At 44.0% G+C, this 26,141-nt stretch overlaps 1 protein-coding gene across 15 annotated transcripts in view; it reads right to left on the bottom strand.

Moving 5' to 3' along the window:
* Positions 1 to 26,071, bottom strand: part of ERMARD (ER membrane associated RNA degradation) — a 30,632-nt gene extending 4,561 nt beyond the window's left edge. For 2 of the 15 annotated variants that reach the window (XR_003003264.1, XM_024744869.1), the window contains exons 1-18: positions 22,956 to 26,047; positions 21,754 to 21,798; positions 21,483 to 21,622; positions 20,425 to 20,526; positions 20,044 to 20,133; positions 17,779 to 17,876; positions 17,201 to 17,337; positions 15,762 to 15,876; positions 14,724 to 14,826; positions 11,208 to 11,237; positions 10,481 to 10,549; positions 8,544 to 8,717; positions 5,696 to 5,782; positions 4,061 to 4,137; positions 3,379 to 3,504; positions 2,846 to 3,064; positions 1,872 to 1,985; positions 609 to 702 (exon numbers count right to left, since the gene is read on the bottom strand). Coding sequence is in view for 14 of the 15 variants with exons in the window: in XM_024744869.1 (XP_024600637.1) it covers positions 609 to 702; positions 1,872 to 1,985; positions 2,846 to 3,064; positions 3,379 to 3,504; positions 4,061 to 4,137; positions 5,696 to 5,782; positions 8,544 to 8,717; positions 10,481 to 10,549; positions 11,208 to 11,237; positions 14,724 to 14,826; positions 15,762 to 15,876; positions 17,201 to 17,337; positions 17,779 to 17,876; positions 20,044 to 20,133; positions 20,425 to 20,526; positions 21,483 to 21,622; positions 21,754 to 21,798; positions 22,956 to 23,157 (2,022 nt within the window). In the remaining variant the exon portion in view is untranslated. Of the gene's footprint in view, positions 1 to 514; positions 703 to 1,871; positions 1,986 to 2,845; positions 3,065 to 3,378; positions 3,505 to 4,060; positions 4,138 to 5,695; positions 5,783 to 8,543; positions 8,718 to 10,480; positions 10,550 to 11,207; positions 11,238 to 14,723; positions 14,827 to 15,761; positions 15,877 to 17,200; positions 17,338 to 17,778; positions 17,877 to 20,043; positions 20,134 to 20,424; positions 20,527 to 21,482; positions 21,623 to 21,753; positions 21,799 to 22,955 lie in introns of those variants that run through there. The other 13 variants (XM_024744873.1, XM_024744878.1, XM_024744870.1 and 10 more) reach the window with 13 other exon arrangements.
* Between the last annotated feature and the right edge of the window lie 70 nt (positions 26,072 to 26,141).

The following is a 26,141-nucleotide window of genomic DNA, read 5'->3' as shown; positions in this document are numbered from 1 at the left end:
GGCATGCTGCCCAGCGTCTTCCAGGAGCTGTTCCTCCCCAACCCTCTCCCTCGAGATCTGAATCATATCAACCTCACTCTCAGCTCCACGGACAAGGGTGACCAGCCCAAGCCCTCCCTCTACGCCCCAGTGGCCGGTCCAGGAGTAGACGTCCACCTAGCCTGACTGGTGAGTGCAGGGCAGGGTCTTGGCCACAGCCATCGTTTCAAGATTAGGCCTGTGGCCAGTAAGATGAAGCTGCCCATTGCTGGGTGACAGCTGGGTGAGAAAAATCTCTCCTCTGGACAGTATGCATTGGGAGATGAGGCCCAAAACTGCTACGGCCATTTGGTTCCCAGGGATTCAGCCTGAGGTTCACACCAACAACTTGGGAAAAGCAAGTCAGGAAACTGCAGAGCAATGGACCTTGTGCCCTGATCAAGCAGTACCTGGAATCCACCCTGCCTTTGGATTTTCAACTCACATGCTGTAAAGTCTATTCAGGTCGGGTTTTCTGATAGATCCCAAAGCATCCTGACTTATTAGACTACTTTACTCGTGGATTTCTTGGCTAAATGTATTAACATTTGTTTCTTCTCACTAAAAGTCCAAATTTTCAACAAGGCCACCTGTGTGAGATTGACAGCTTCATCCCACTTGTTCTTGTCTTGGCTGGTGTAAGCCGCCAGGTTCTCTGTGTACTGCAGGACGGACTTTAAGAACCTGTTTAAAAGAAAGAAATTAATTTCTTTATCTATGCCCTTGTAAAATGCAATAATGATTTAAATGTATCCCCTTCATTTTGAAATTACAACTAAAGTTCTGTAGTTAATTTTTGTCTGAGGATTCAAGAAAAAGAAATACATTCAAAACAGAAATGAGAGAATACAAATTGGATGAAGGAGAAGAACGCCGAACTAGAGTGTCACTGGAGGGGATGGACACCTAGACTCCACACAGCTCACATACCCTCCATCTTTCTCTACCAAATCCACATATGACGGATGCTCTTAGCTGATGGGACTCGGTTCCAGAAAGGACCTTAGAGGCCGTCTGGACCACACTCACGCGTAATAAACCCACAGGACACAGGACCTCGGGGGCTGTGCCTCCTGTTCCCACCCTGATGACCAGCCTCCCCCGACGGAGAGAGGGGCCACCCCTTCAAAGGAGACACGTCCCACCTGGAGCAGCTATTGCAGGCTTTTCCTGAAAGATAATTCGTCAGAAAGTTCACAGGGGAATTACCTCTGACTGATGGGAAGAAGCGCTATTTTCACATTTTCCAAGTTCTCCTCAGAGGTTCCCAAGTAGCCTAAAATTTTCTCCAACTATGAATTTTTGAAATTTTCAAACTTAGGGAGAAGTTAAAAGAATAATACGATGAAAATCCACAGACCCTTTGTCTAGAGGCGTAGCTTTCCCGTAGGGTGATTTTGCCCCCAGAGGACTGTGGCAACATCTGAGCCGTTTTTAGTCATCACGACTAGGGGCTACTGGCATCTAGTGGGTGGAGGGCACCACCCTACAGTACCCGGGGCAGCCCCGCGGCAGAGACAGTCCACGGTTTTGAGCCGTGACCTGGCCCCAGGCATCTGCACAGCTGCCTGAGACGGTGGCACCCTCTCCAGCTTCCTCCCGATAACACTGCCTGGACATTATTCTTACACCAGAGGGAGGAATTCCTAAATCATTCACATGTAAATCACATTAAATTTTCTGAAACACGTCAGTTTTAAAGGCTCACAAATTTGCACTTAAGTCCACAGAGAAGAACAGTTCAGGACCAGACTGTGGGGTTGAAAAAATCACCAAGAAAATAACCAACAGGAGTGAACATGATTCAGAATTAGCAAAACACAGCTGCGTCTCCTGTACGTGAGGGCACTGACCTTAGATACTGCTGATATTCCGAAGTATTTTTCCCAAGAACCACATGAATGTTGACCAATTCCAGTGCAACCAGCAATAGAATCAGATAAAGCACAGGAGACAGAAGCTTAATACTAAAAATAAGGTGAAAGTTAAAAAACGTAAGTATTTATCACCTTTATAAGGAGAAAAATGTTTCACCTAACCAATCCTTCTTTCAAAAGTCCTTAAATCCAAACTTCTCAAAAGAACACTCTTATGTGGACAGCCGTTATCCCAGTGGCCGTGAGCCCCGGCCCCTGCAGGCTGTGCGGGATGCCCCCCAACCTTGGGCCTGAGCTCCTCGCCTGGTTCTGAGCCCGCAGGCGCCCTGCCTGCTCTGAGGACCAGGCTCCACCGGCTCGGCACCCGGTCCCTTTGCCCAGTGGCAGCTCCTTCCTTACAAGTCAGCGTTCAGCAAAGGACTCTCCCAAGAGGAGAAACACAAATGGCTTAAACATGAGAATGGGTTCGACGTCTCTGGGACCAAATTCCAGTTAAAGTCAGACTCCAGTCTTCCCGGGAGGCATTTTTAAATATATCCTGTTTTGGGGAAGGATATGTGGTGTAACAGCATCATCTCATAAACTGCCGGTCAGGGTGTATGTATGTATGTATGTAACCTTCCGAAAGCAAAGGAATACTTACTAAAAGCTTTATAAACACAGATACCATTCAACCCAGAAATTCTAGGAATTTGTCCAAAATGGTAATTTCATGAGGATGTAGCACATTCTAAAATACACAGTGCTGGCATCCCCAGGTAAATCTGCTGTCGTATTTTAAATCCGGGACCATAGAACCCATATCCCAAAATTATAAATTGTATTTTTAAGTGACACATATGTAACTTCTCCTGAAAATAAGTATTTCTCTGAAGTCAGGGGTAGAAGTGTACCCTGAGGTAAGAGCTGCCCAGCAGGGCTCCTCTAAACGAGACCTGCGAGCCGCGCACCTGTGAACCAGGCGCAGGTAGTTCCGCCGCTGCCGGGAGCGCAGGCTCCTGTCCTCCCACTGCCGGCGCCTCAGCTCCGCGCAGGCGGCCACCTGGTCACACACGCGGTGGCAGTGGGCGCCGATCTTCCGGAGCACGGCCAGCACCTCCAGGACGGCTCTGGGGCAGAACAGGGTCCGGACAGGGATGCTGCAGAGCTCACGGAGCAGCTGGGGCCACCTGCAGGGCAGAGCGAGAGTCCCGAGGGCCTATGGTCACCAGTCCTCCGCGGCCTGCACACCTGCCGCGGCCTCCAACGCGGTCTCGGTTTCCTGCTGCAATCGTTACACTGGGCTGGTGTCGATGGTGAGAACAGATCGTGTGTTGTAACGTCCGTCAGACAGACCAACGCACGCACCATCAGGGCTTATCTAATAATTCCTCCTGGGACACAGGAGGATTCTAACACTACCTTCAACGTGTAAGACTTCAAACACAGAAGACTGCAAGGTCGGCGACCCCAATATACTTCACCCCGGATACCCTGAACTTACTTCTCAGGTGGAAGGTGCTCCGAGTCGTGAGGAACGCGGTGGGTCTCGGGCACGTGGTGACACAGCTCAGCCACGATTTCTGTGATTAAAGAGTGGCAGGCATTTATTTCAGAATTACCTTCTGATCTGAAAAACAGAAAACATTTAAAGATACATGACAATGAGCAAGATGCCTAATTAGTGCCAGTGCAGAATAATATCTCAGTGGCTCACTGAGCAAAGCACTCAATCTGCAACTTGCTTTCCCCAAAAATAAAATGAAAAAGCCACCATCAGAGGGAGAGGTAAAAAGAAACGACACAACACACTGTGGGCGATGCACCTGCTGTCAGAAGATGCCCTGTGACCCTCGGGAGTCCTCCCTCAAGCTGACTCTGCAGTGTGTCCACGCCCACTCCTCTCCTGAGCTTCAGACCCGCTGTCACACCGTCCACTAGGCATTTCTGCCAGATGCCACCCTCCTCCACACAAGGCCTGCCTCTCGTCCCTGTGCCCTTGGTCTCTGCAAACGGTTTCCCCATGACCGGGCCCTGAACCCCCAGTCTTGGCCCTCCAGTCACCAAGACCTAGCAACTCCTCCTTGGGATCTGTCTCCCAACAGGCTTGCCAGAGAAAAAAAAATCGTTCATAGGCTGACATTCTCGGACCCTCGCGAGGCCTGCGTGACTTGGGGGGCACTCACCGCTGAGCCTCCCTTTCGGATCCTTCAGGCAAAGGCAGCAGAGGCCAAACTCCGATGCTCCTCTCACAGTTCAGCACCTGACAGGACAATGTACAACTGCTTTTCAAGATTTTTAAATAATGTTCTAGAAAATATGTTTTTAAGTTGTTACAGATGTTGTCATCACTTCCAAGAAAAGACGTATCTGTAAAATTGTTACAGATGCCACACTTTAAAACTAGGTGATGGGTCTGTTACTCGATCAAATCAGATAAAGGAAGGCAGGTGAAATATGGGATTCCAAGGAAGTGTCCAAAATTCTTCTGACGCTTCCTGATGAGAGTTGGTCCGTGTCCCCACCCCTGGTTGAGGCCAGCCGTGGCGAATAGCTGTGGCCTTGAGAACACAGGGAGAAGCAGGTTGGAGACGGGCCCCTCCCCTCATCCCCACCTCTGCTTGGGTGCAGCTGGCCGAGCACCCAGCACAGACTTCCACTTCTCAGATGGGTTCCTGTCTGGCAGAGCCCGTCCCAAATTTATGACCCACAAAAGCACAAGCAAATTAAGTGGTTGTTGTTGATGCCACCAAACGAGGTACTTTGTTACGCAGCTGATATCCCAAGCAGCGGACTTAGAAAGAACAGGATGCAAGATTGGCTGCAGAATAAAAGGTGACTAAATCACATGCGGCAGGAGTACGAGGCCACGGAAAAGGTGAAGGTGCAGAACGCCCACTGTGAGGAAAGGAAGGGGCGTTGACCAGGGACCTGGAAGCAGCAGCCAAGGAGCAGGAAGGCTGGCTCCCCGAAGCTTCTCTTCCTTCCAGAACCTTCCCTCCTTTGCTGAAGCCTCCCTCCCTGAACGCTTCTGGGTCCTCCTTTTAACGGCTTTTGTTCTGGAAGCTCGGAATCACGATGGGCAGACAGTGCGATGCGAGTGGATAAAGGTACCAGAGCGGCCCGACGCGCCATCGCAAACAGGACCCGCTGACACAGGAACTCAGGCTGATTCCTTCCCGCAAACAGCAAGGACAGAGCGCCGCTGGGTTCTGCTCCTGCACAGCTGCTGATAACCCCCTCCTACCTGATGCTACTCAGGACCTGTCTTCTCCAGGCTCGGCTTCTCCCCGGCGCCACTGCAAATCTCCCCAATCCATTCTGTGCTGATTTTACAGCTTCCTTTTAGAATTTCTCAGTTAGCAACTATCATGATTATTATATTCTTGGAGACGACCCCATTTTTGCCCCCTCGTACCGCCTACCATACAGAAAATAAAGTCTCTAGGCTACTCGCCAAATTGTAACTTCCTGGTAGAAATGCTTAAGAAAGTTTGTTGCCTGCTTGTTTACTTTACAGGTTAACAAAGGCTGGCCTCATAAAGCTGGCGTCCCTCACCACCGAAAAGCAACACCTGTGACCAATCCCAGGTTAACAGCACTCAGCCACCCATCAAGTACCAAGAACGCCGAGGACACAAACCCCACCACAACCCTAACTGCTGGACCTTAGAAAGACACAGTGGCTTGGCCAAGGCCATGTGTCCAAGAACGCAGGCTACAAAGCCAGCTCTGCGGACTTGCAGCCCGGCTGGACAAGGCCTGCCTGTACCTCTCAAATCTCTGCAACAACTGACCTGCACACGCCCCTCCCCACACACCTGCTTTTTAAGCTGAGAAACTGGATGGCAGCGAGTGCCGTAGGCTTCTGCAACGCTCACCAGTGCTCTCACTGCTGCCTTTTCCTGCTTTAGAGAAAATAGACAATTGTTACTACAACTTCTGGTCAGGCTCCTACTTTTCTTCTATTGCATCTTAGGTCATTTAAGAGTCCCAATTTCCAATCAGCTTCCTTCACATAATTCTCTCAGCTAAAAGAAAGCAAAACTCTTCATTAAAATAGGTCTAACAAGGCTTCCCTGGTGGCGCAGTGGTTGAGAGTCCGCCTGCTGATGCAGGGGACACGGGTTCGTGCCCCGGTCCGGGAAGATCCCGCGTGCCGTGGAGCGGCTGGGCCCGCAAGCCATGGCCACTGAGCCTGCGCGTCCAGAGCTTGTGCTCCACAATGGGAGAGGCCGCAACAGTGAGAGGCCCGCGTACCGCAAACAACAACAAAAAAAATAGGTCTAACATAGTAGTCAAACCGTAACCAACAAAATTTTTAAATGAGGCTGATTAACAATGATAAATTACAAAGGCCACTCTGTTCACAATACAGCAAAACAAGAAATAAATGAGGGAAAAAAAGATGCCAAACAATTGGAAAATGTAAGAGATTCTCCTATAAAACTAGGACATAAGAATTTAAACATTAAAAATCAATATAACTAAAAGAGGATTACATACTATAAACACTCAATTGCCACACATACATTTTTAAAGGAGTAAATACAACATTATTTACAGCTGACGCATCTGTGTAACTGGAAGACCCAAGGTGGCGGACTATTGCCAAGTCAGTGAGCTGAGAGTGGACAAATTTAATGCACACAAGCCAAGAGCTTCCTACGTACAAGCAGTAGCTACCCAGACTCTCAGCAGCACAGAACAACTCATATAGTTAGTCGCTACGTGGAGAAGAGATGCACTCAACTTTCACTCACACGGATACCTACACGCGTGCTACACGGAGCAGAGAGAAACCAGCCCTCACTGTGTGGTGAACGTCCGGCGGGGTCGCCAGGACTCACACCTGAAGTCAGTGACGAGCCGGCAGCCACCACAGCACACACGGCTTCTCCCCTGAGACAGGAACCTCAGGAGGGCCTCAGAGCACAGTGGGGACACGTGGGGGCCACACCCCTCCCAGGGGCTCAGGGGAGCAGTGGGGGTGGCAGAGGAGGGGGGATGCAGATCTGGGGCACCAGCTTGAGGTAGAGGATTGAACGTGAGGAGTGAAGAGTGGGGACTGGCCTGTGTCAGGGAACAATGTGCAATCTTGCAAAAATGTCAATTACCCCCACATCAATCCATCAGAAGCCCATTCCTGTGGGCTGGTTGGTTGGGCTTGGGCTTTGTGTTTAACTACACAGGTTCACCGGAATAATAACAATTAGGGAAGAGGCAGGACAATTCTGAAGAAGAAGAGGGGCGGGAAAGTAATCTCTCAGATATCAAACTGTACCAGGAAGCTTAGTAAAGACAGGCAAAGAGAGTCCAGGTCTGCAGTCCAGTACACACAGTATAGAGATGTTTATTCTCTAAATGGCGTTTGGCCAACTTGCAAGCAATTTGTTAAAAAAAGAAAAAAAGTACAGCTAGATTCTCTAACTCACTCCCAGCTGAAATAAATTCCAGCTGGATCAATAGCTGTAAATCAATAGATGTAAAAAAAATCAACAGATGTAAATGATGTAAATTTACATCAACAGATGTAAATCAACAGATGTAAATGATCAATAGATGTAAATGATTTACATCAATAGATGTAAATCAACAGATGTAAATGATCAATAGATGTAAAATGTAAATCAACAGATGTAAATCAATAGATGTAAAAATCTATAAAACTATACAGGAAAACATATGAATACATTTATAATTTTGGAAAGCAAAGGGTCTTTTAAGAACGACTTCAAATGCATAAGTCAGAGGGAAAAAACATCAAAACCTAAAGACCGGTAACAAGCAACACATACTCTGAAAATGGCAAATAAGGCTAATAAACCAGTGAGGAAAATGAAACTGAATAAAACAGAGCAAAGATGTTAACAGGAAGTTCACAAAAGAATTTCAGCATCATAGTTAGACATTTTCCACAGCAGAGAAAATTCTAAATCACCCATCAATGAAGGACAGCTTAGACAAATAATGACACGTTGATAAGATGGGGTATCAAGCAGCTGAGACAGAGTAAGGTAGAACAAAGTTGCCAAAAATAAACTGTTAATGAAATGCTAGTTATAAAACAGAGTATGTCCTGCTTTGGAACCCGCACTGCAGGCTTATGGAAAGATGTGGAAGCAGAGACACTCAGCTACTGACAGCAGTCACCTCTGGGAGAAGGGATTCCTGAGAACTTTCACTTTTTGTATTAATTTTTCTACCCTGTTGGAATTTTGAAACAAATTTTACCATAACTGTTACATGTACAGTCTGATAAAAAGATTAAAATATAACTAACAATCTAACCTATTTCTTTTAAAATATAAAAGAATTACAGTTTATTGACAAATGCAAAAATTTTACTCTCTCATTTAATATTAATAGTCCTCTGTAAATTTTTCCAATTTATTTAGTTAATCCTGTTTTATACTTTGTTCTCTGGTTTGCACATCCCATCACCGTTAAACACACAAGCAAATGTATGCTTAGGAAACAGGCTGAATTACTTCAGGTGATTTATTTGTTATAGACAATGCCTGTACATATGTACACGTGTTCAGGTGAGGCACACTGTGCTCACAGAAATTAAAAGATGAGTGAAATATAATTACATTTGACAATAAGCTACATTCCTTCATAACTTAATGACTGTGAATTTAATTAATTTTCTTTCCTACACATTACCTTAAACACTGATAATAGATCTTCATCAATAAATCTGAGTAAAAGTACAAAGGAAAATGCAAGCAACTGATTGGCTGCTTCTTTCGGAAATTCAGGTAAACTGATCTCCCCGTGGCTTAAACGATCTCTTAGACGGGGACCTTCCTGATGGTTCAGGAAATCCCAGAGAAATTCCTATCAAGAAAAGGACACAGAAAATATTTGGTTAGTATTCTCAGCAGAAAGAAGGAAAGTCCGAAGGCCCAGAAAGGGCAAGCCCAAAACATCTGAGGAGAAGCAATGTTCATTACAGAAAAGTTAGCCTGAAAAAGAAAGTCATTCAAGGTCACGCAACGGAAAAGTATCAAGTTACGATAGCCCCTGGATCTCTTGGCTTTATCACTGCACTCGACTACCTCAGGCAGGACTGCACCCCACTAGCTCAGCACGGCCCTGAGGAAACCCCGTCCTCTGTAACTGCACTCCACAGCCTCAGGCAGGACTCCCCTGAGGGCGCGCTGCTGTCTGTAACTGCACCCCACTAGCTCGGGATGGCCCTGAGGAAACCCCGTCCTCTGTAACTGCACCCCGCCCCTCAGGCAGGACTCCCCTGAGGGCGCGCTGCTGTCTGTAACTGCACCCCACTAGCTCGGGATGGCCCTGAGGAAACCCCGTCCTCTGTAACTGCACCCCGCCCCTCAGGCAGGACTCCCCTGAGGGCGCGCTGCTGTCTGTAACTGCACCCCACTAGCTCGGGATGGCCCTGAGGAAACCCCGTCCTCTGTAACTGCACCCCGCCCCTCAGGCAGGACTCCCCTGAGGGCACCCTGCTGTCTGTAACTGCACCCCACCCCTCAGGCAGGACTCCCCTGAGAGCGCCCTGCTGTCTCTAACTGTACAGCCTGCTCCTCAGGTAGGATAACCTGGGGAGCCCTGTTTCTGTATCTGCTCCTTGGCTGATTGATAAGAACCTAAGAAGTTTGTAGAACTCACCACCAGGGCTGCAAAACTGCTTGCGCGGCTCCAGTGCTTAGTAAAAGTACCCTTTCTCATTCTCACCCTCATGAAAAACGAGAACTGGGTTGACCACATTTGGAAGCCAACTTTCCAATCAATAAAAGAATCCACTGCTGTGCTCCTGCACGGACAACACCATTTTTCTTTCCCCTCATGGCTCTCCTTCTTACATGTCCTTTCTCACATCACTCGTTTACTTCTGAAGCCCTATGAAGACACTGCTTCTTTCTTAATGGCGAAAATCCGAGGACTCTTCCACAACACAGGGGAAAATAAGTCAGAAAACCCAATTTGCTGACCCAGGCAAATTGCTGATGGACAAACAGAATTAGACAAACTACTTCAATCATCCTAATTTCCTGATGGCAGAAAGGACGCCCAGAGAGCATATGGAATCTGACTAGTGTCACACAGCCGCAACTGGAACTTAGGTTGCTAACTCCCAGTTAAAAGGAGAAAATATGAAAATTCTATTTACAGTCCAAAGTAGTCACTGCAATAACTTCATAAAATACAAAACTGTGATAAATAGAAAATGGCTCTAAATAACTACCTTCTCTAATCCAACACTCTGTCTTACTAGTCGCATCTGACTTTGCTGTCATTCACGAAGCAAATGCAGTCCCTGCTACCAGCGCAATACAAAACCCACAAATTCTAATATTGCTCAGAATCAGGCCAGCTAAGTCATCAGGCCTTAGGAGAAGGACATTTAAACAAAAACATGAAGCACAGTACCTGAGCTGGGCTCAGAGCCAGCAAATGACAGTTGCACAGACAATGAAGTTCAGACATGGGAATGCTTCAGAAGCATTTTTTATGGGCACGTCACAAGCCAAAATTAACATCATTTTTGAGAAGTGCTAATCACATCCATAAATACAAGGATTTCCAGAGGTCTGATCTAAATCAGCATATCTCGTAAATGCCTAATACTTTACCATTGCAGGCTCTCCAAGGAAAAGAGGAAGTTGATTGATTTTACCGTCATTCAAGTGTTTTGCCAATATCTAGAACAGCAAAAAGAAGTAAGTTGATTAACTGGTACATATACAGAACTTTCAGTGTCAAAAGATATTGTACATTTGGTATGACATGCTGTGTAAGTCCAAAGCAGAGTAAATGAAATAAGGACAGTCTTAAGAACATAGCAACCACCTGTTCAGAAAAGGTTTTCTCAACCAATACAATGACTTTAGGAAGATATATATATGTGTTCTTAATTGTGTGTATGTGTTTATGTATATTTACATGTATATAGGTGTGTTTATGTGTATTCATGTATATGTGTGTGTGTGCATTTATGTGCATATACATGTATATGTGTATATAGGTGTGTTTATGTGTAGTGTGTGTATACAGGCATACGTGTATACTGTGTTTATGTGTATTTGCAAACACTGTGTATGTGTACGTGTATATACATGTGTATATATGTATGTTATGGCCTTTCCATAACTTTAGAAGCTAGGTTAATAAGACTGGGTCTCAACTAGTCTGAAAACTATATGCAACACTATCATCACCTTTTTCTTTTTTCTTTTTCTTTTTGCTTACATGACTATCAACGTTTTCCTGTAAGCATATGATTTATGGCTGATCTTTAATTTTAATTTTAAAAGAATACAATGTTTTATCTGTTTCAAAATACCTTATAAGTTTACTTACCTCATCAAAGGTAGTATAAAGAGCTGTTGACTTCAGAAAAGGAAATAAAAGAAATAATTAAAGCAAAATACAAGTAGTGTGACACTATTCAAAGCAGGAAAAAATTCTAGCACAGGGCCACAAATATGAAACCTTCTTTTTTGTAAATAAATCTTTATCTAGCAACACTTTGGGAAGAATGTCATTGACAACATAAACACAATATAAAAGACATGAAAATACAGCAACCCTGGCAGTCTAGCCATGTTAGAATACTGCTCTAACAAGTACTGTAGCTCAGATACTTCTTTTTTTTTTCTTTTCTGTTGAGAAATGTTTTTTTATTGTTCATGGACTACTGATCACAGACAGAAAGCATCTGGCTTATTTGTGACTTCAATCATTAGCTCTCCATTTTAGGTTAATGCCAATATTTGAGAATCAGGCCTGAGTGAAAGCAGTAATAAATACTAGACAGAAATGAACAAAAAAAGTCAGAAGTATCATAGTCCAGATTTCCAGAGGTCTGATCTAAATCAGCATATCTCAGTTAACGGGTCTTTATGATCTTATAGATTTGAATTTAAAGTGTGTAATTGAGTTTAAGGACTTGATAAGAAAATAGCATCTTTATTTTGCAAATTAAGGGTAAAATGGCTGTTCAATTTCTTCATACAAACTGGGCTTTTAAAGCATACTTAAATATTTTACCCTCCAAGCATTTTTTCCCGCTTTTTTTGTTTTTTTTAACATCTTTCAGATACCACAACTTCACAAATCACTACTCACACAGAGCACTTCTACTGATGGCTGGTATTTGTGTGCAAGTGAGCACAACTGAATATTTTCCCCAACAAACAGCCTTTGTTTCTCATGCTTCTTGGCATAATCAGCCCAGACTGTATAGACACGGCTCGGGGCCAGGCTGCTTCAGCACTCTAATCCCAACTCCACAGCTTCTACAAGTGAGACCCTGAGCACCTCCATGCTCAGCTCTCTCTGCAGAAGTGTAAGTGAGGAATGCCCAGCTCAAAGGCTGCTGGGGAATTCCGTAGGATTTTACACACAGGTGCTCAAGAAGTGTGTTATACTTATTAATGCTTATTAACATATTTTCATTTTAATATTATCAAATACTCCTGAACATTCATCACTGTGCAGATGACTCTAAAGCCCATGTATTGCTGACCCTAAAATTTTTTCCAAGCTCTATTCTAAATATTCAATTGCCTACTAAATATCCCCACTACTTCCTCAAAAAAGCTGAACTTTTCATTCATCTCCATAAACGATGTGAATTAACTTCTACCTTTTTCTTTTCTGCGACGCCGTGCAGCTTGCGGGATCTTAGTTCCCTGACCAGGGATCGAAGCTGGGCCACGGCAGAGAAATTGCGTAGTCCTAACCACTGGACTGCCAGGGAATGCCCAACTTCTACCTTATTTTATGGAGTTGGTATAAATGTCTTATCTCTCACCCCTAATACACACAAGCTTCTAAAAGTCACTAGGTCTTTGCTCATCTTCATATCCTGCGTTGATTCTGAAGAGACCTTATGCCATAACAAGTATTCAATAAATAATTACGGCATTTGCACAGCACTTTATAATTTTCATGTACGTATTGCTTTGTAAATAAATTGATGCTATGTTTATTCTGGATAAAAGCCTGAGCTAAAATTTAAGATATTCTTCGATAATCTACATCCTCTGTAGAAACAGTCACACTATTTATTTGTGCAGTGAAATGACAACTAAATAACCAAATGCATGGCACCACAGAGCCGTGCAGTGACTGGTCATGTTACCATGAAGTCAATTGTAAGAGCACTCGAGTGAGAGCTGTGACAACTGGGGCTCTAGTTTCTGCTGGAAGACCCAGGCTTCACTCCACAACACTGGACTGGGCAGAGCCTACATCAAAGGCACCGGGTGTGGGCACCAGCAGACATATATGGATGACCCACTCCAAAGGGGCCTACACCAGAGAGCTCTACAAAAATGCACATAAGGCAAAGCAGAACTGCCTCAAGATAAGACAGAAAGAGAACGCAGAGAAAAGCAGCTGTTAGATCTGAGTAGATGTGGCTCTGGGAGGTCACCACTGTGGCCGGGAGTGGTCAGGCAGGGGACAGTGGGCAAATGAGAGGAAAGACACACATGTTCAGGAACTGGCGAGGAGCTTAAATTATGCTGGGAATCAGAGGGAAAACAAACTGGAGAAAGGCTGAGGCCAGACTCTGACATCCTTACAAGCCATGCAGAAGCGTGAGCCTTGCAGGCAGGTGCTGGGAGCCATGGAAGGTTTCTAAGCAGAGGAAACCATAAAAGACACAGGAACACTCGTGAGTTTAGAAAATAATTAGTGGCGGTGTGAGAATGGATTAGAGAAGGAGAATCGTGAAGACTTGCGGAAGATGAGTTACCAGGTGAGCATGATGGGGAGCCAGGTGAGGCCTCAGCACTGAAGGACCACAAGACAAATCAGGAGTAGAACTGATCGGCAGGGCAAGTCCATGAGGAGAATGGAGTGCAGGCAGAGCATAAGATGGTGCTAAAGCTTAGTGCAGAGCAATTCAGAGAATAAGGATAATAAGGAATACCAGAGAACAAATTTGTGGAAGAAAAAATTTGCTTTTCTGAAATAAAGTAAATTTGAGATGCTGGGGAAAACTCATATGAAGATATTCAACAAACAGGTGTAAACCTAACTCAGGAGATCAAAGAACCGTGAGTTAGAGACAATGCCTTGGAGACTGCTGGAACTTAATGCTATAAATTGCCCTCTTGGCACTGCTTTAGCTGCATCAACAACTTCTGCCATGTTGTGCTTTCATTTTTATTAGTTTCAAAGTATTTACTAATTGGTGTTGCTCCCACACAGGTAACAGCTTAAGGCATGGTATTATGTGAGGTCTCCCAAGGAATAAATGTAAAGAGAGTACAGGGTTGAGAACAGAATTCTGAGGAACGCCTATATAAAGGGGCACAAAGAGGAAGCTGAACTAGTGAAAGCAACAAGAATCCCAAGTATGGTAGATGCTGCTGTTTGTCCCATAATATATATTCTTCCTTTCCCCTACCTAATGGATTCTCCCATAGCTAACTAGGCCCGTGGCCACCCAGAGACATTGCTAAGCCTCCCTGGCAGTTTTGGCCAAAAGGAAGCAGTATCCTTCGAGAAGGGCATGCTGTAGACCACCCACGGCCCACCTCATGGGGTTACAATAGTACACCAGTAAATATGGCTACAGAGAAAACATAAGCATCAACGCATTTTATGACACCATTAGGTTTAAAAGACTACTTAGAAATATGACAGAACCCTCAAAGACAATCACAAATAAAATAAATATGTAACATATAAAATCACAATAGGAAGCCACAAAAAATGACAGTCAAGCCTTCCAAAGAAAGTTCTTAGCTAAAAAATTCATTTAACAATAAGCAAAAATATGATATTAAAAGCTTTTAATTAGGCACGGAAAAAAGTCAATACAGCAACAACAGTCACCATCAACCATTTAAAGCAGTGTACCTCAGCAGTCAGAAGTCTCTTTGGACATTTGTTAACTGTGGCAAAAACTTTCCTAAGTCCAGTCTCTAGTTGCACCAATAACAATATGGCACAGTCAGCAAACCTGTGAAATTGAAGGAAATAAGCAAAACTTCATGTTTTCAAAGTAAACACTGGCACCAACACCATAATAAGGGTGCTGTATTCCAGATACTACCAATATGTGTCCAAAGCAAGGAGGAGTGACATTACTCACTAATATGAGAAACAAAACCAGAATCAAAGTCTCATTAGACTAGTGACTGTAAAACTATTTTCCAGTGTCTTAATGTATGATGAAACACTTTTAGCAGCTGCAGTAGAATAAAGTGTCATCAAAGATCTGCTAAACTTGTTTCTTCACTTCTAAAAAATACTCAGAAACCAGGATTTCAGTGGGTTCTCAAGGTATCCAATCAAATGTACATATCAGGATAAGGTAACTTGAAAGGAAGTAAAGACCACTGACCTCCTGATGCTTCCACTCCTGGGCTTGCTCCCCAGGGAACACAGAGACAAACTGTCATCTTCTTTCTCTCATGATTCTCTAACATTGGACACTATGTTTCAGTCACAGTAAGAACTCAAAAAACTATTAATAAGTTGATTCTGAAAACTGATCATCAGGGAGCTCCCCGGGGGCCTAGTGGCCAGGGTTCTGGGCTTTCACTGCTTGCTGTGGCTCGGGTTCAATCCCTGATGGTGAAACTGAGATCCCACAAGCTGCACAATGCAGCCCAAAAATTTTTTTTAATTTTTAAATAAATTCAGTAGTTAAATAAAAAATAATTGTCTTTATTAATTGTACAAAAACAGTACAAAAAATAATGCTTAAAACACAGTTACAAGATGCCTTTTAGTTAATTATATGAAGATATTCTATGCTCGGGTCTGCTCTTGAGTCAGTCCCGCTCCTACCTGCTCCAACTCCAATAGCGACAAAGCAGAAAGGTTAGGGTTTTTAGAAGGCCTGGCCTCCAAGCTGCCAATGACCACTATGTAATGCCACACTTCAGTTACCTGTGAGACTTGAAGTTGAGTAATGCAACTTCCCAATATGGCAACATGATTTTTATTATAAAAGTGGATTTCTTCATCACTTCTTCTAGTACTGAAAGTACCTCATACGTAACATCTGTAAAAATAGCAAATATTTTTAAGCACAACCACACTAATCAACTGAAAAAAAGGCGTAAACACACTTAGGGAGCGATGCCACTGAGCCGACCTCTTCAGGAAATAAACCGTGGGCCCTGGGCAGCGTGCCACCTAAGCGTGAGACCACCTGAACTAGCGCCAGGGTTGCAGGTGACCACAGGCACCCTTGGAAAAAGGGAACGTGGGCAATTACGTCTCTTTAAGCTACAACAACTTTGAGTAGAGGAGTTCAGGGCCAACAAGCTGACCACAATGACCAAGAAAATTAAAAATATCTTCAGAAGATACAGGAATCAAGTGTGAACCCAAAGGTAAACTATGGACTGAAAGTGATTATGACTTGTCAATGTAGGTTTATCCTTGGTAAAAAATGTACCCTCTGGTGGGAGATGTTGATAATGGGGGAGGCTGTGCGGGGGGGCAGGACGAGGCGTGGATGGGAAATCTCCGCACCTCCCTCTTGATGTTGCTGTAAACTCAGAACTGCTCTACAAAAATAAAGTCTTAAAGGATATATACATTGGGCTTCCCTGGTGGCGCAGTGGTTGAGAGTCCGCCTGCCGATGCAGGGGACGCGGGTTTGTGCCCCGGTCCGGGAAGATCCCACATGCCGCGGAGCGGTACCAAAAAAAAAAAAAAAAAAAAAAAAAAAAAAAAAAAAAGAGTATATACGTTATTGGCAGTCACCTGACTACCAGAAGGATCCATGATACAAAAAGGCTAAGGCTGCCGGGACCAAGATGATCTGTACTGTTCCCTCCAGGATTAACATCAGCAAATACAGACAAAACACTTCAGCCAAAGTGGAAAAGAATGAGCCTGGAGCAAACACATGGTTTAACTGCTCTTTCAAAGTCCTGTGTCCCCCAACGCCACTAATTTGGTAAATGGCTTTCTCATGAAAAGAAAACAAAAGATGATATAGGAGAACATTTATGCTAGTGGTACTTTTGGCCTAAGGATTATGAGTACAAAGACACGAGAGCTAAAAGGAGAAGGGAAAGTGCATTACAAACTGGTCCAAAACCATTTGTATGCCAACATATCTGCACGATGAACTAACTTTATCATTAACGTTGAGTCACGTAGCCATGGCCCTCAGATAACCCTGGGGGCACTGTGGGAAGAGGTAAGGGTTGATGTGGCCAAATTTAAGAGGTTCTTCATGAAACTTTCAAAGGCATCTTGCCCCTGGAGAATAACTATTCCACCTACAGAGTTCAAGTCTCAATGCTATTTAATAACTCTATAAATATCTTTACAGAGATATATTCAGGAAAAATGTGTCATGTGGTACTTACCAGGGAAAACGATCAAATCCTCTAAGCTTGTAAGAGTTATGAAAGGTCGATGTGCCAATGTGAACTTAGTTTGTTGAAGGTAACCCTTTAGTAGTTGACCCAATCCTGCTGTCAACAATATCATCATTGAACAGTATCTAGTGGAAAATACCATAGAGATCCATTAGAAAAATGAACTCAGCACACATATAAAAAGCTCACTTTCAAAAACAAAAAGTTTAAAATTAAGAAAATAAAACAGCATTAAATTGCAGGAAACTCCACGGGCTGTGGGGATGGAGCTGTGCAGTGGTCGGGAGGACCAGTGACATCTCAGAAACCTGTGAGCTTGAACCTCGGGTCTTCCACGCACCAGGGCGCTGTGCCCATCACCACCTGAGCTTCTGGGGCGCAAGTCAGTGAAATCATAACCCTATCACGCCAGTCATTCTGCCACTAACATTCAGTTTTATCTTCAAAATCTTGTCCCCAAACTCTCATTCTTCTCAAAATACATCTTTCCTTGATGTGAAATTCAAAATAAAACAAACTCTTAAGTATATCAAAAAAGAGAGAGAATCCCTCCCCCAGCATCTTACTTTGGAGGAATCTCCTCAGGTGCCGCGAAGCCGTGCCACAGAACGTTGCGAAGGTTGAGTCCACACGGAGAGCCCACGAAGACCTTGAGCACGTCCATCTAGGTAGTGAGGGGGCAGATCACCGGGTCACTGAGTAAACCAATACAACACTGGGATTATGTGAGCTCTCTTCTTGGAATTAATGGAACCAACGGTATATAGTAATGATAACAATAATAATAGACCAACACTTGCTGAGCATTCAACATGTCAGACACATTTTGTGTCTGTTACTCGCTAACCCTCAGGACAACCTCTGAGGAAAGTACTATTATTCCCACTATGCAGAAGAGAAAAATATAAGCAAGGAGAGGTGAGACCAAGGTTTCAGAGGCCACAAAGCCACAAAGAGGGATGAGATGCCATCCAGGCTACACTACTTTCATACCATACATCAACATGGCCAGTATCTAGATAAAACAAAACAGAAAGTGATAAACAGAAACTCCACAGTAAGCGGTGTGTGCTCGTGATAAAATGCAGAGGGCAGTGACGAAGAGCCAGACCACAGAGGCTCCAGCCTCTTCTCTGACTTGAAGCTCACCGTTCACCTGCTCTGTCCCTCCATCTACAAAGCAAAGACCCTCCCAATACAAGGACCCTGCTTATCAAACTGCAGTAACTATACCTTTCCATGGGCTACCTCTGGGTCTGGAGCACCACACCTTAGAGGAGATTCAGAAAAACGGAAGCCATTCAGAGACTAAAAGAACTCAACCCCACGTCACATGAAAGAAGAGCTGAGCCTCCAGGAGACTCAGGAGAGGACTGAAGCTGTCTTCATACAACTTAAAGACTCGCTGGGAAGAGGAAACAGATGCATTCTGGATTTCCCTCAAAGGGCAGGAAGTTTATAAAGAGGGGTTTCAACTCAATGTCAAAAAGCTTGACAGCCAGTCCTTCGATGCTATTCTGGGAAGTCTTGGCTCTCACACTAATTTTAAATACTTTACTATCACCTTAATTAAATGTTAATGACTATAATATTAAGAATTTAATATTGTTTTAAATTTATTATTATTTTAAATTAATTGTTCATACCATCTGGGCAATCAGAAATATATATGCGAATCAACTAGGAAAATTATCTGGGAGCTAAAAGGGCTGCAGGTAGGCAAAAGGCTCACCGCACAACACAGGCAGAAAATAAAGAGCAGGAGAAAACGACGGAACTTAAGAATTCAGCGTGACACCAAGCAGTCTGTATTTCCCTCCACACTCTCCACCAAAGAAAACAATCCTTAAGCTGACAAGGGGTAAGGAACCGCCACCATAAGAGTGGGAAAGCTCTACTGACAACGGATTTCTTAATGTCTTGTTTGTAGTGTCCTCCCGGCTTGGCACTACCCTGGCTTCCACCTTCACCTCAGCCCGGCCTTATTCAGTTGCCTGAAGGTTATTCACTGGTCTTAAACGATCTTGATCATGTGGCCTCTAGAAGGTTTGAAAACGTGCATAGCTCTGCATGTTTTTTAATTGGCATCTGAATTTTTTTTCCACGGTAAGTTTGAACAGCTGCAAAAGGTGTAATTTCTCGGATGTTAAAAATATTGATCTTTTTAATAATAAAACTATAATATCACTCTTTAAGGGTTAAAATTTTATTCTAGAATAAGTATTACAATCTATAACTTGCAGAATTAGCATTATAATTAATACATAATCAGTGGATCAAGACTTCAAATTGCTCATTTGCCTGGCCCCCCAGAGGTTATTATATCAGAGGCTATCCCACCAGAGGTCATCACATCAAAGGTTACTACTACACCTGAGGCCCTCACACCAGCAGTCATCACACCAGAGGCTATTATCAAACCACATTAACACTCAGGACAAGAGGGAGGTGTGTCTTTTGGCTGGAAATGGGATGTGGGAAAGGAAAATATGCTTGAATCACCGAAATTAATTTTTTCCTAACAGAGCATCAATTTTTTTTTTTTTTTTGCGGTACGTGGGCCTCTCACTGTTGTGGCCTCTCCCGTTGCGGAGCACAGGCTCCGGACGCGCAGGCTCAGCGGCCATGGCTCGTGGGCCCAGCTGCTCCGCGGCACGTGGGATCTTCCCGGACCGGGGCACGAATCCGTGTCCCCTGCATCGGCAGGTGGACTGCCAACCACTGCGCCACCGGGGAAGCCCAGAGCATCAATTTTTGAAGAACAGAAGTACAGCTAACATCGACTGTTTTGCGCTGTGTCTACTCCATCAGGTTTAGGCAAACAAGCTTACCACAGACTGCCCAAAGACTTGAGAGAGCTCCTCAGATGCAATCAGATCTCTTAAAAGAAAGGGGCATTCCTTCCCAATCAGTAAATACACCTAAAATTCAAACAAATATTGTGTAACAATCGTATTATGAGTCAGGTGATGTTAACAAAAAAATCGCCCATAAAGCAAGTGTCTGTACAAATGAGAGGACAAAAGTACCGAAGAAACTGACGTTTTTGATCTCATAATCATTCAAAAAGAAAAATATTTTAAAAATCTGTGCTAAGTGATTGTATAGGAAAACAATACTTAAAATCAAGAAATCTGAGCTAAACTGCAAAACAGGTTAATGTTCTTTCTGATACTTTACTGGACCAACAACGAAAGAGTCCTCACACTTACGTCAGCCAGGGCTCGCTCCAGACATGATGTCAGCTTCATTAAGCTAAGAGAGATAGCAAGAGATTGAAGACTTCCCAAGGCATCAAACATTTCAGGAAATAACTGTTTAGAATAAGACATATGTTAGAATTCGTGTTCAGTAAGTATTATTTCTCAGAGGCACAGTTCTATTAATGAAGTTCAAACCTCTGATGATTTCAATTGGCATATTTTAATGACTTTTTTGGTATAGGTAAACATTTTCTATATAACAATATCCAAAGAATCAGAGAGATGTTTAACTCGTTAGACGTTCAATATCTAAGGAGTTTTTGGAAAGTTCTTTATTTATTTAAATGTTTATTAAAAGCAATAAATCTGGCATAACTGTAAATTGAAAGGTCAAATATTTTGACCTAATCTTATTTCCCATTTTGATTAGTTCTTAAAAATAGGTAAACATAAGGCAGCTCAGCCTGCCACTTAAGGGAGCTACTACACAGGGAAAAGGGAACACCCTTCCACCCTCCATTAGGAAATCCAAAGTATTTTAGAATTAGACTCTTCTATAGTTACTGCTCTACTGTAATAATTTAATGTTCCAAGTGAAATGGTTGGTTTGAACCAACCACCAAACCAACCATCAAGCCATCCAAAACAAGGTTTGGGCCCCAAGCTATTCCTCCTCCCTTCTATTCGCCCTCAACAAGCCAAGCATCCCCACCTCCGGTCTCCCAGTCCCACCGTCTCAAGAACACCTTACTACCAGTCTGTAAAGTCTTTCTTTTTTTCTGGAGCTGTCCATTTTTCTCTGTCCCAGAACCAGCACCCATGCACCAACCTACGTCCCTAAACCCCAATCCTGACACTGCATCCAAAAACTTCCTTTGGTCAAAGGATGTCTCAGCTCAGGCTCTGCGGGCTTTGCCAACAGCTCCAACTTTGCCTTGCAACACTCAAGCCTCCTTACAGCTGAGGGCCCAGAGGATGGAAGAGACCCCTTTAAAATCAGCAAGTAATAAGGGCCTCTAAGTGGAATCTGAAGTCTTTTATTTCTAAAGGTTGTTCAAAAGCCGAACCTCTGGAACACCTGTCCACTGGAACCCCGATGAATATCGCGTTTCAAATTGCCCCTTGGTCAGAGACGACAAATGTAAGTGGACAGCCTGGCACACAGGGCCCAGCAGCCTCACGCTTCCCCCGTAATCCAGACCCTGGGCTTCAAGGATAAGAAAGCAAGTTAGTACCACAGCTCCACATCGTGTGATGCAAATGCCTAAATCATCAAAGAGAAAGGGCTTTAATTATGAAATTTCCACAAGTTGGCAACCAGTTTATAATTGGACTTACAATAAAGATACTCACGTTGTTGAAAATAAGTTACATAGTGTTTATCTGCTTATAAAAGAAAAACTCTCATTAGCGAGTTTGAAAAATAAAGGTTCAAATATTTTTTCATTTTTTCAATCTCTTTATCTGTATATAAGTTTGTACAAAATCAGCTTCATGTTGTTATACGTAATATTTTAACCTGACTTTTTAATGTAACATTTATTAGACTATGAGATTTCCAATGACATTATTAATAATTATTATAATTATTTTGGAACGTATTTAGAATATGAATTTTTGGTTTTGTTTTTTTGATAAGTTTTGGTTGAACATTGACACGGTTCACGACCAAAAAATATAAAACGGTGAAAGTCTCCCTCCTGCCACCAGTTCTCCTTCCTATAGCAGCTACTGTTATAAATTCCTTGGGTGTATTTAGAAATATTTATACATACACAAGCAAATAATACATGTATGTGCTCCTCCTATTTTTTCACTCAGCCATACAGCTCAGAGAGATTTCTGGATCAGAAAGATGGGCCTCCTCACTCTTTTTCACCACTGCATAATATTCTCTTGCGTGCATTTTTTTTTTTTTTTCCCATAATTTATTTAATCAATCCACTACCGCTTGACATTTGGCTATTTCCAATGTTTTTTCGTTCTTTCTTTCTTTTTCTATTACAAAATGCTGCAGTAACTTGGCACAAACACACGTTCATACCTGTGACTGGGCCTGTCTTGTACGTTCCTGGATGGAATTGCTGGGCCACAGCACATTCCCTTATAATTTTTACAATTACTATTATTTTTCCCATCCCACATCCCTACTTCAAAAGACATACAAGAATGCCTGGAAGACATTTAAAATAATTGTATGTATCACTGGTCATTCTACACCCTTAATTCATATGACTTCTTTCTTCTTCCCTCTTCCACCTGGATCACAGGCCGTAAGCAGAGAGCCCCTCAGCCCTCACTGCCTCCCGACCCCTTCCTTCTCACACCTGGTTTTCAGAGCCCAGCTTTCCCTTAACTCTCCTATGCTTCTCTGCCTCATTCCCTCTTGCCACATCGATTCCTTTTCTCTTTCAAATTAAGGCTGTACTATAACATCTCCTAACCCAAAAAGCAATGAGCAGAGAGGGAAATTTTACAGGTCAAGACATTTTAAATGCAACAGTATTGACGGGCATTTGGGCTTCAGAGAAAGTACAAACCTGATTCTGTATAAACCACACAGTCTGTAATTGTCGTCCAGCATACCTCACCATTTTGAGTTACAATACTACTGATATCGCAATTTTCTCTGGCTTCAAACCCGAGTTTACAAATCATATCATACACTGAAGGAGAAAGACACGTGGTAATAGGATCCTCTATTAATATCTGAAATATAAAACATAAAACACTGTTTAACATGAAGTAAAAATTAATTTTAGTATATATTTAAGTCACATGAAAATTCTATTCTGTCTATTCTGAGTATAGAATATACTCAGGTATAGCTACTGTGTTAACACACTTTCCAAATGTCATGAGAACTATATGATTAAAACATTGTGATTAAATGTTAACTAAGATTACTAATGCAAATATTTCCAAGTAAATGCTTAAATATTTTTAATTACTTTATTAATCATAGTATTTAAGAATTTACAGAAGCTCAGTATATTTTATGGATAGTGCCTTATTCCTTTCAGCATTCTTTTGCTATCCCAAAGTTATCAAAATAAGCATTTTTTAATGAGGGGTGGGAAAACAGAAAATCAAGCATAATGAGTTAAAAGAGAAGCAAAATCCATAACTCTGACTCCCTATATGGTGTAAAAAGCAGCAAACCACACTGCTTTTCCATGAAGGATTAAATAAAACCAAATTTTCATAATTTTCCCAACATTACACGAAGCTCATCTTATAAACCTACAAAGAGATCACATTCTAGGTCTAAAACTGACCTGGGGTCCTTATGTGATGTATCAAGTTCAGGGGTCTCTGTGTTCTAACATCAGTAAGTCCTGGCAGCTCCCTGATTTGGAAGCCAGCCAGCTTAAGTTCCTCCATCCCGGTCAGCATCACCCTGTTATCCTGTCCGCTATTCCTGTCCCCAAAGGCTTCACTTCCCCCTCTCAGGCCTGTCAACCAATCCTTTCAGGCCCTAGCAGGTGAGGTGCTGCCCGAGAGACTTGTGTGGAATATTCAGTGGTCCTCTGGGACACCTGCTCAGCCAGTCGGTGCACACCCCTAGGAGCACTGCGGGACGGCAGGGGAGAGGGGACTTGCTCCCGCTGCCTGCAGCCTGGGGCTTCCTGTGCGCTTCCTATTCCTTTGAGCACTGCCCTGCAGCAGCAGCTGAACTCAGTCTGCAGTCTTCCCGACACCTGTAGGCCCAGCTTTACCACCGAATGCCCACCACAGACACAACACCATGCGTCAGTGCCTTCCCTTCAGAACTCTGCTTCCCAGACTTGCCAGGCCCTTACACGTAGCTGGGCAGCACAGTTTCCTCCTTAGACCCCTGAGTTTCAGCCAGGCAGGGGCCCTCCTCTAAGTTTCTAAGCTCTAAAATTCCAACCACTTCCCTTAGCTCCCTCAGTCCTAGGGGGAGTGACTGCTTCCCGCAGCTGCCGTGTCCACAATACTACTTGCAGAGATCTCTTTTTATCCTTTCAGATAACTAGTTAACAATTTTTACCTAGTTAACTCTTCATACCAAATTATCTTAGTGCAAAAACTAGTGTGGTTTGTCTCTGGACTAACACAGAAATATAACTCTAAAAGGTCATATTCACATCAGAAGGGACTCCTTGCATTTTTAAAAAGGATTCGAACTCTAAAGGAATGAGCTGTAGTTCTGGAGTGACAGGTGACAGGCAGAAATGATATTTCTGCACAAAAGCCCATCTACCCCACTAGCAGAGTGGGCCCTGGATTTGGCACCTGAAGTTGTAAAAAGGGTCTCTTTTGGTTGTAGGCACTGGATCGACACAGTTGTCCCTCAGACTCAACCAAACAGTAAGATCTTAGAGCACAGAGACCACGCCTTATACAATGCTGTAACCCCAGGACACAGCATAGACCCTGGCACACAATAAATGAAAAATAAGTTACATGAATGATTGGCTCCTCCTACCCTGAGCTGCAATACACCCCTCCAAGTCTCCAAGACCTTCAGATCTGAGGAATGGCTATATTCTACCCCTACCAACACACATACAATTCTACAAGTTGGCTTCTAGGTTAACTTTTAAGCCCATACTCTGTTAGACAATAAAATCCAACCTCAAATCAACAAACATGAGATGCTGCAATGCTCTGATGGTCACTCATGACAATAAACACATCATCCTGTGTATTACACTCAGGAACATGCCTGTCCCCCCCGGAAGCCGGAAACCCTGCGTGTTTGTGTACATGTGTGTGCACCTCCCACGCCCTTTTTGATACTTCAGTGTCTTGTCCAGAGCAGCATGGGGTAGTGCAAACGGCCTGTGCTTGACAGCTAGAATGATCTGAGTTTGAATCCTTTCTCAGACTCTTTACCTCTTGCCTTGAAAACGTTACTTAACATACCCGAGGCTTTTAACTGTAGAGCGGTGCAAAATATTATCACCTTCTCTGGTTGTAGTAATTAGAGATAACACTTGAAAAGCCCCTAGCACACAGTACTCAGAAAGTAGCAGCTAGTGCTAAATCTGCTGACAGATGACTGACATTGAACTCCCTGAGGCAGGAATGTAAGTAAAATTCTTATTTTGAGGCAACCCCACTGAATCCGATCTCCGGTCAGTTAATGAGACCCTTGTGATTTAGTTTTACGTTATCAAAATGGCCCCAAAATGTCCAATGTAATTCTCACTTGCAAATGTGAGCCAGAGGCGAGTATTCCTACACAAACTTCCCACACTGCTCAGGGTACCACCTAGCGAAAACTTCCCTTAGGGGCGAAAGCCAGTCAGAACAAAACCTATAACCAACGGCGCGTTGTGCGTGCACGACCCGGCCCCGGTGAACAGCTCCGGGCCGTGGCTGTCGCGGCCACAGAGCCTCCACACGCGCGCAAGGCGTCCCCTCGGCCCCCACACCACGTCCTCGCGGACTGCAGCCGGGACCTCGAGCCCCAGGAACGACGTGGGGTCGAGCGGCGCCAAGAAGCAGGAGGGCGGGGCGGGACGGGTCCAGCAGGCGCCACCCCGCGCAGGCACGGCCGCCCTCCGCCGCGGCACCGGCTGCGGCCCGGACGGCGCTTCCCGCGCCGCACCCCCAGGGGCGCGCTCAGGAGAACCGGCGACTGCAACTCTACCTCCATGACTTACGGCTCCCGTCCACGGCGCCGAGGGATGACGCAAGCCACGCCATGTCACGTCACGTCACGTCACGGCCCTCCCTGCGGCGCACTTCCGGCT

The sequence above is a fragment of the Neophocaena asiaeorientalis genome, unplaced genomic scaffold (assembly GCF_003031525.2).
Source record: "Neophocaena asiaeorientalis asiaeorientalis breed wild unplaced genomic scaffold, Neophocaena_asiaeorientalis_V1.1 scaffold649, whole genome shotgun sequence".
NCBI lineage: Eukaryota > Metazoa > Chordata > Mammalia > Artiodactyla > Phocoenidae > Neophocaena > Neophocaena asiaeorientalis.
This window is presented reverse-complemented; position numbering and strand designations above follow the sequence as displayed.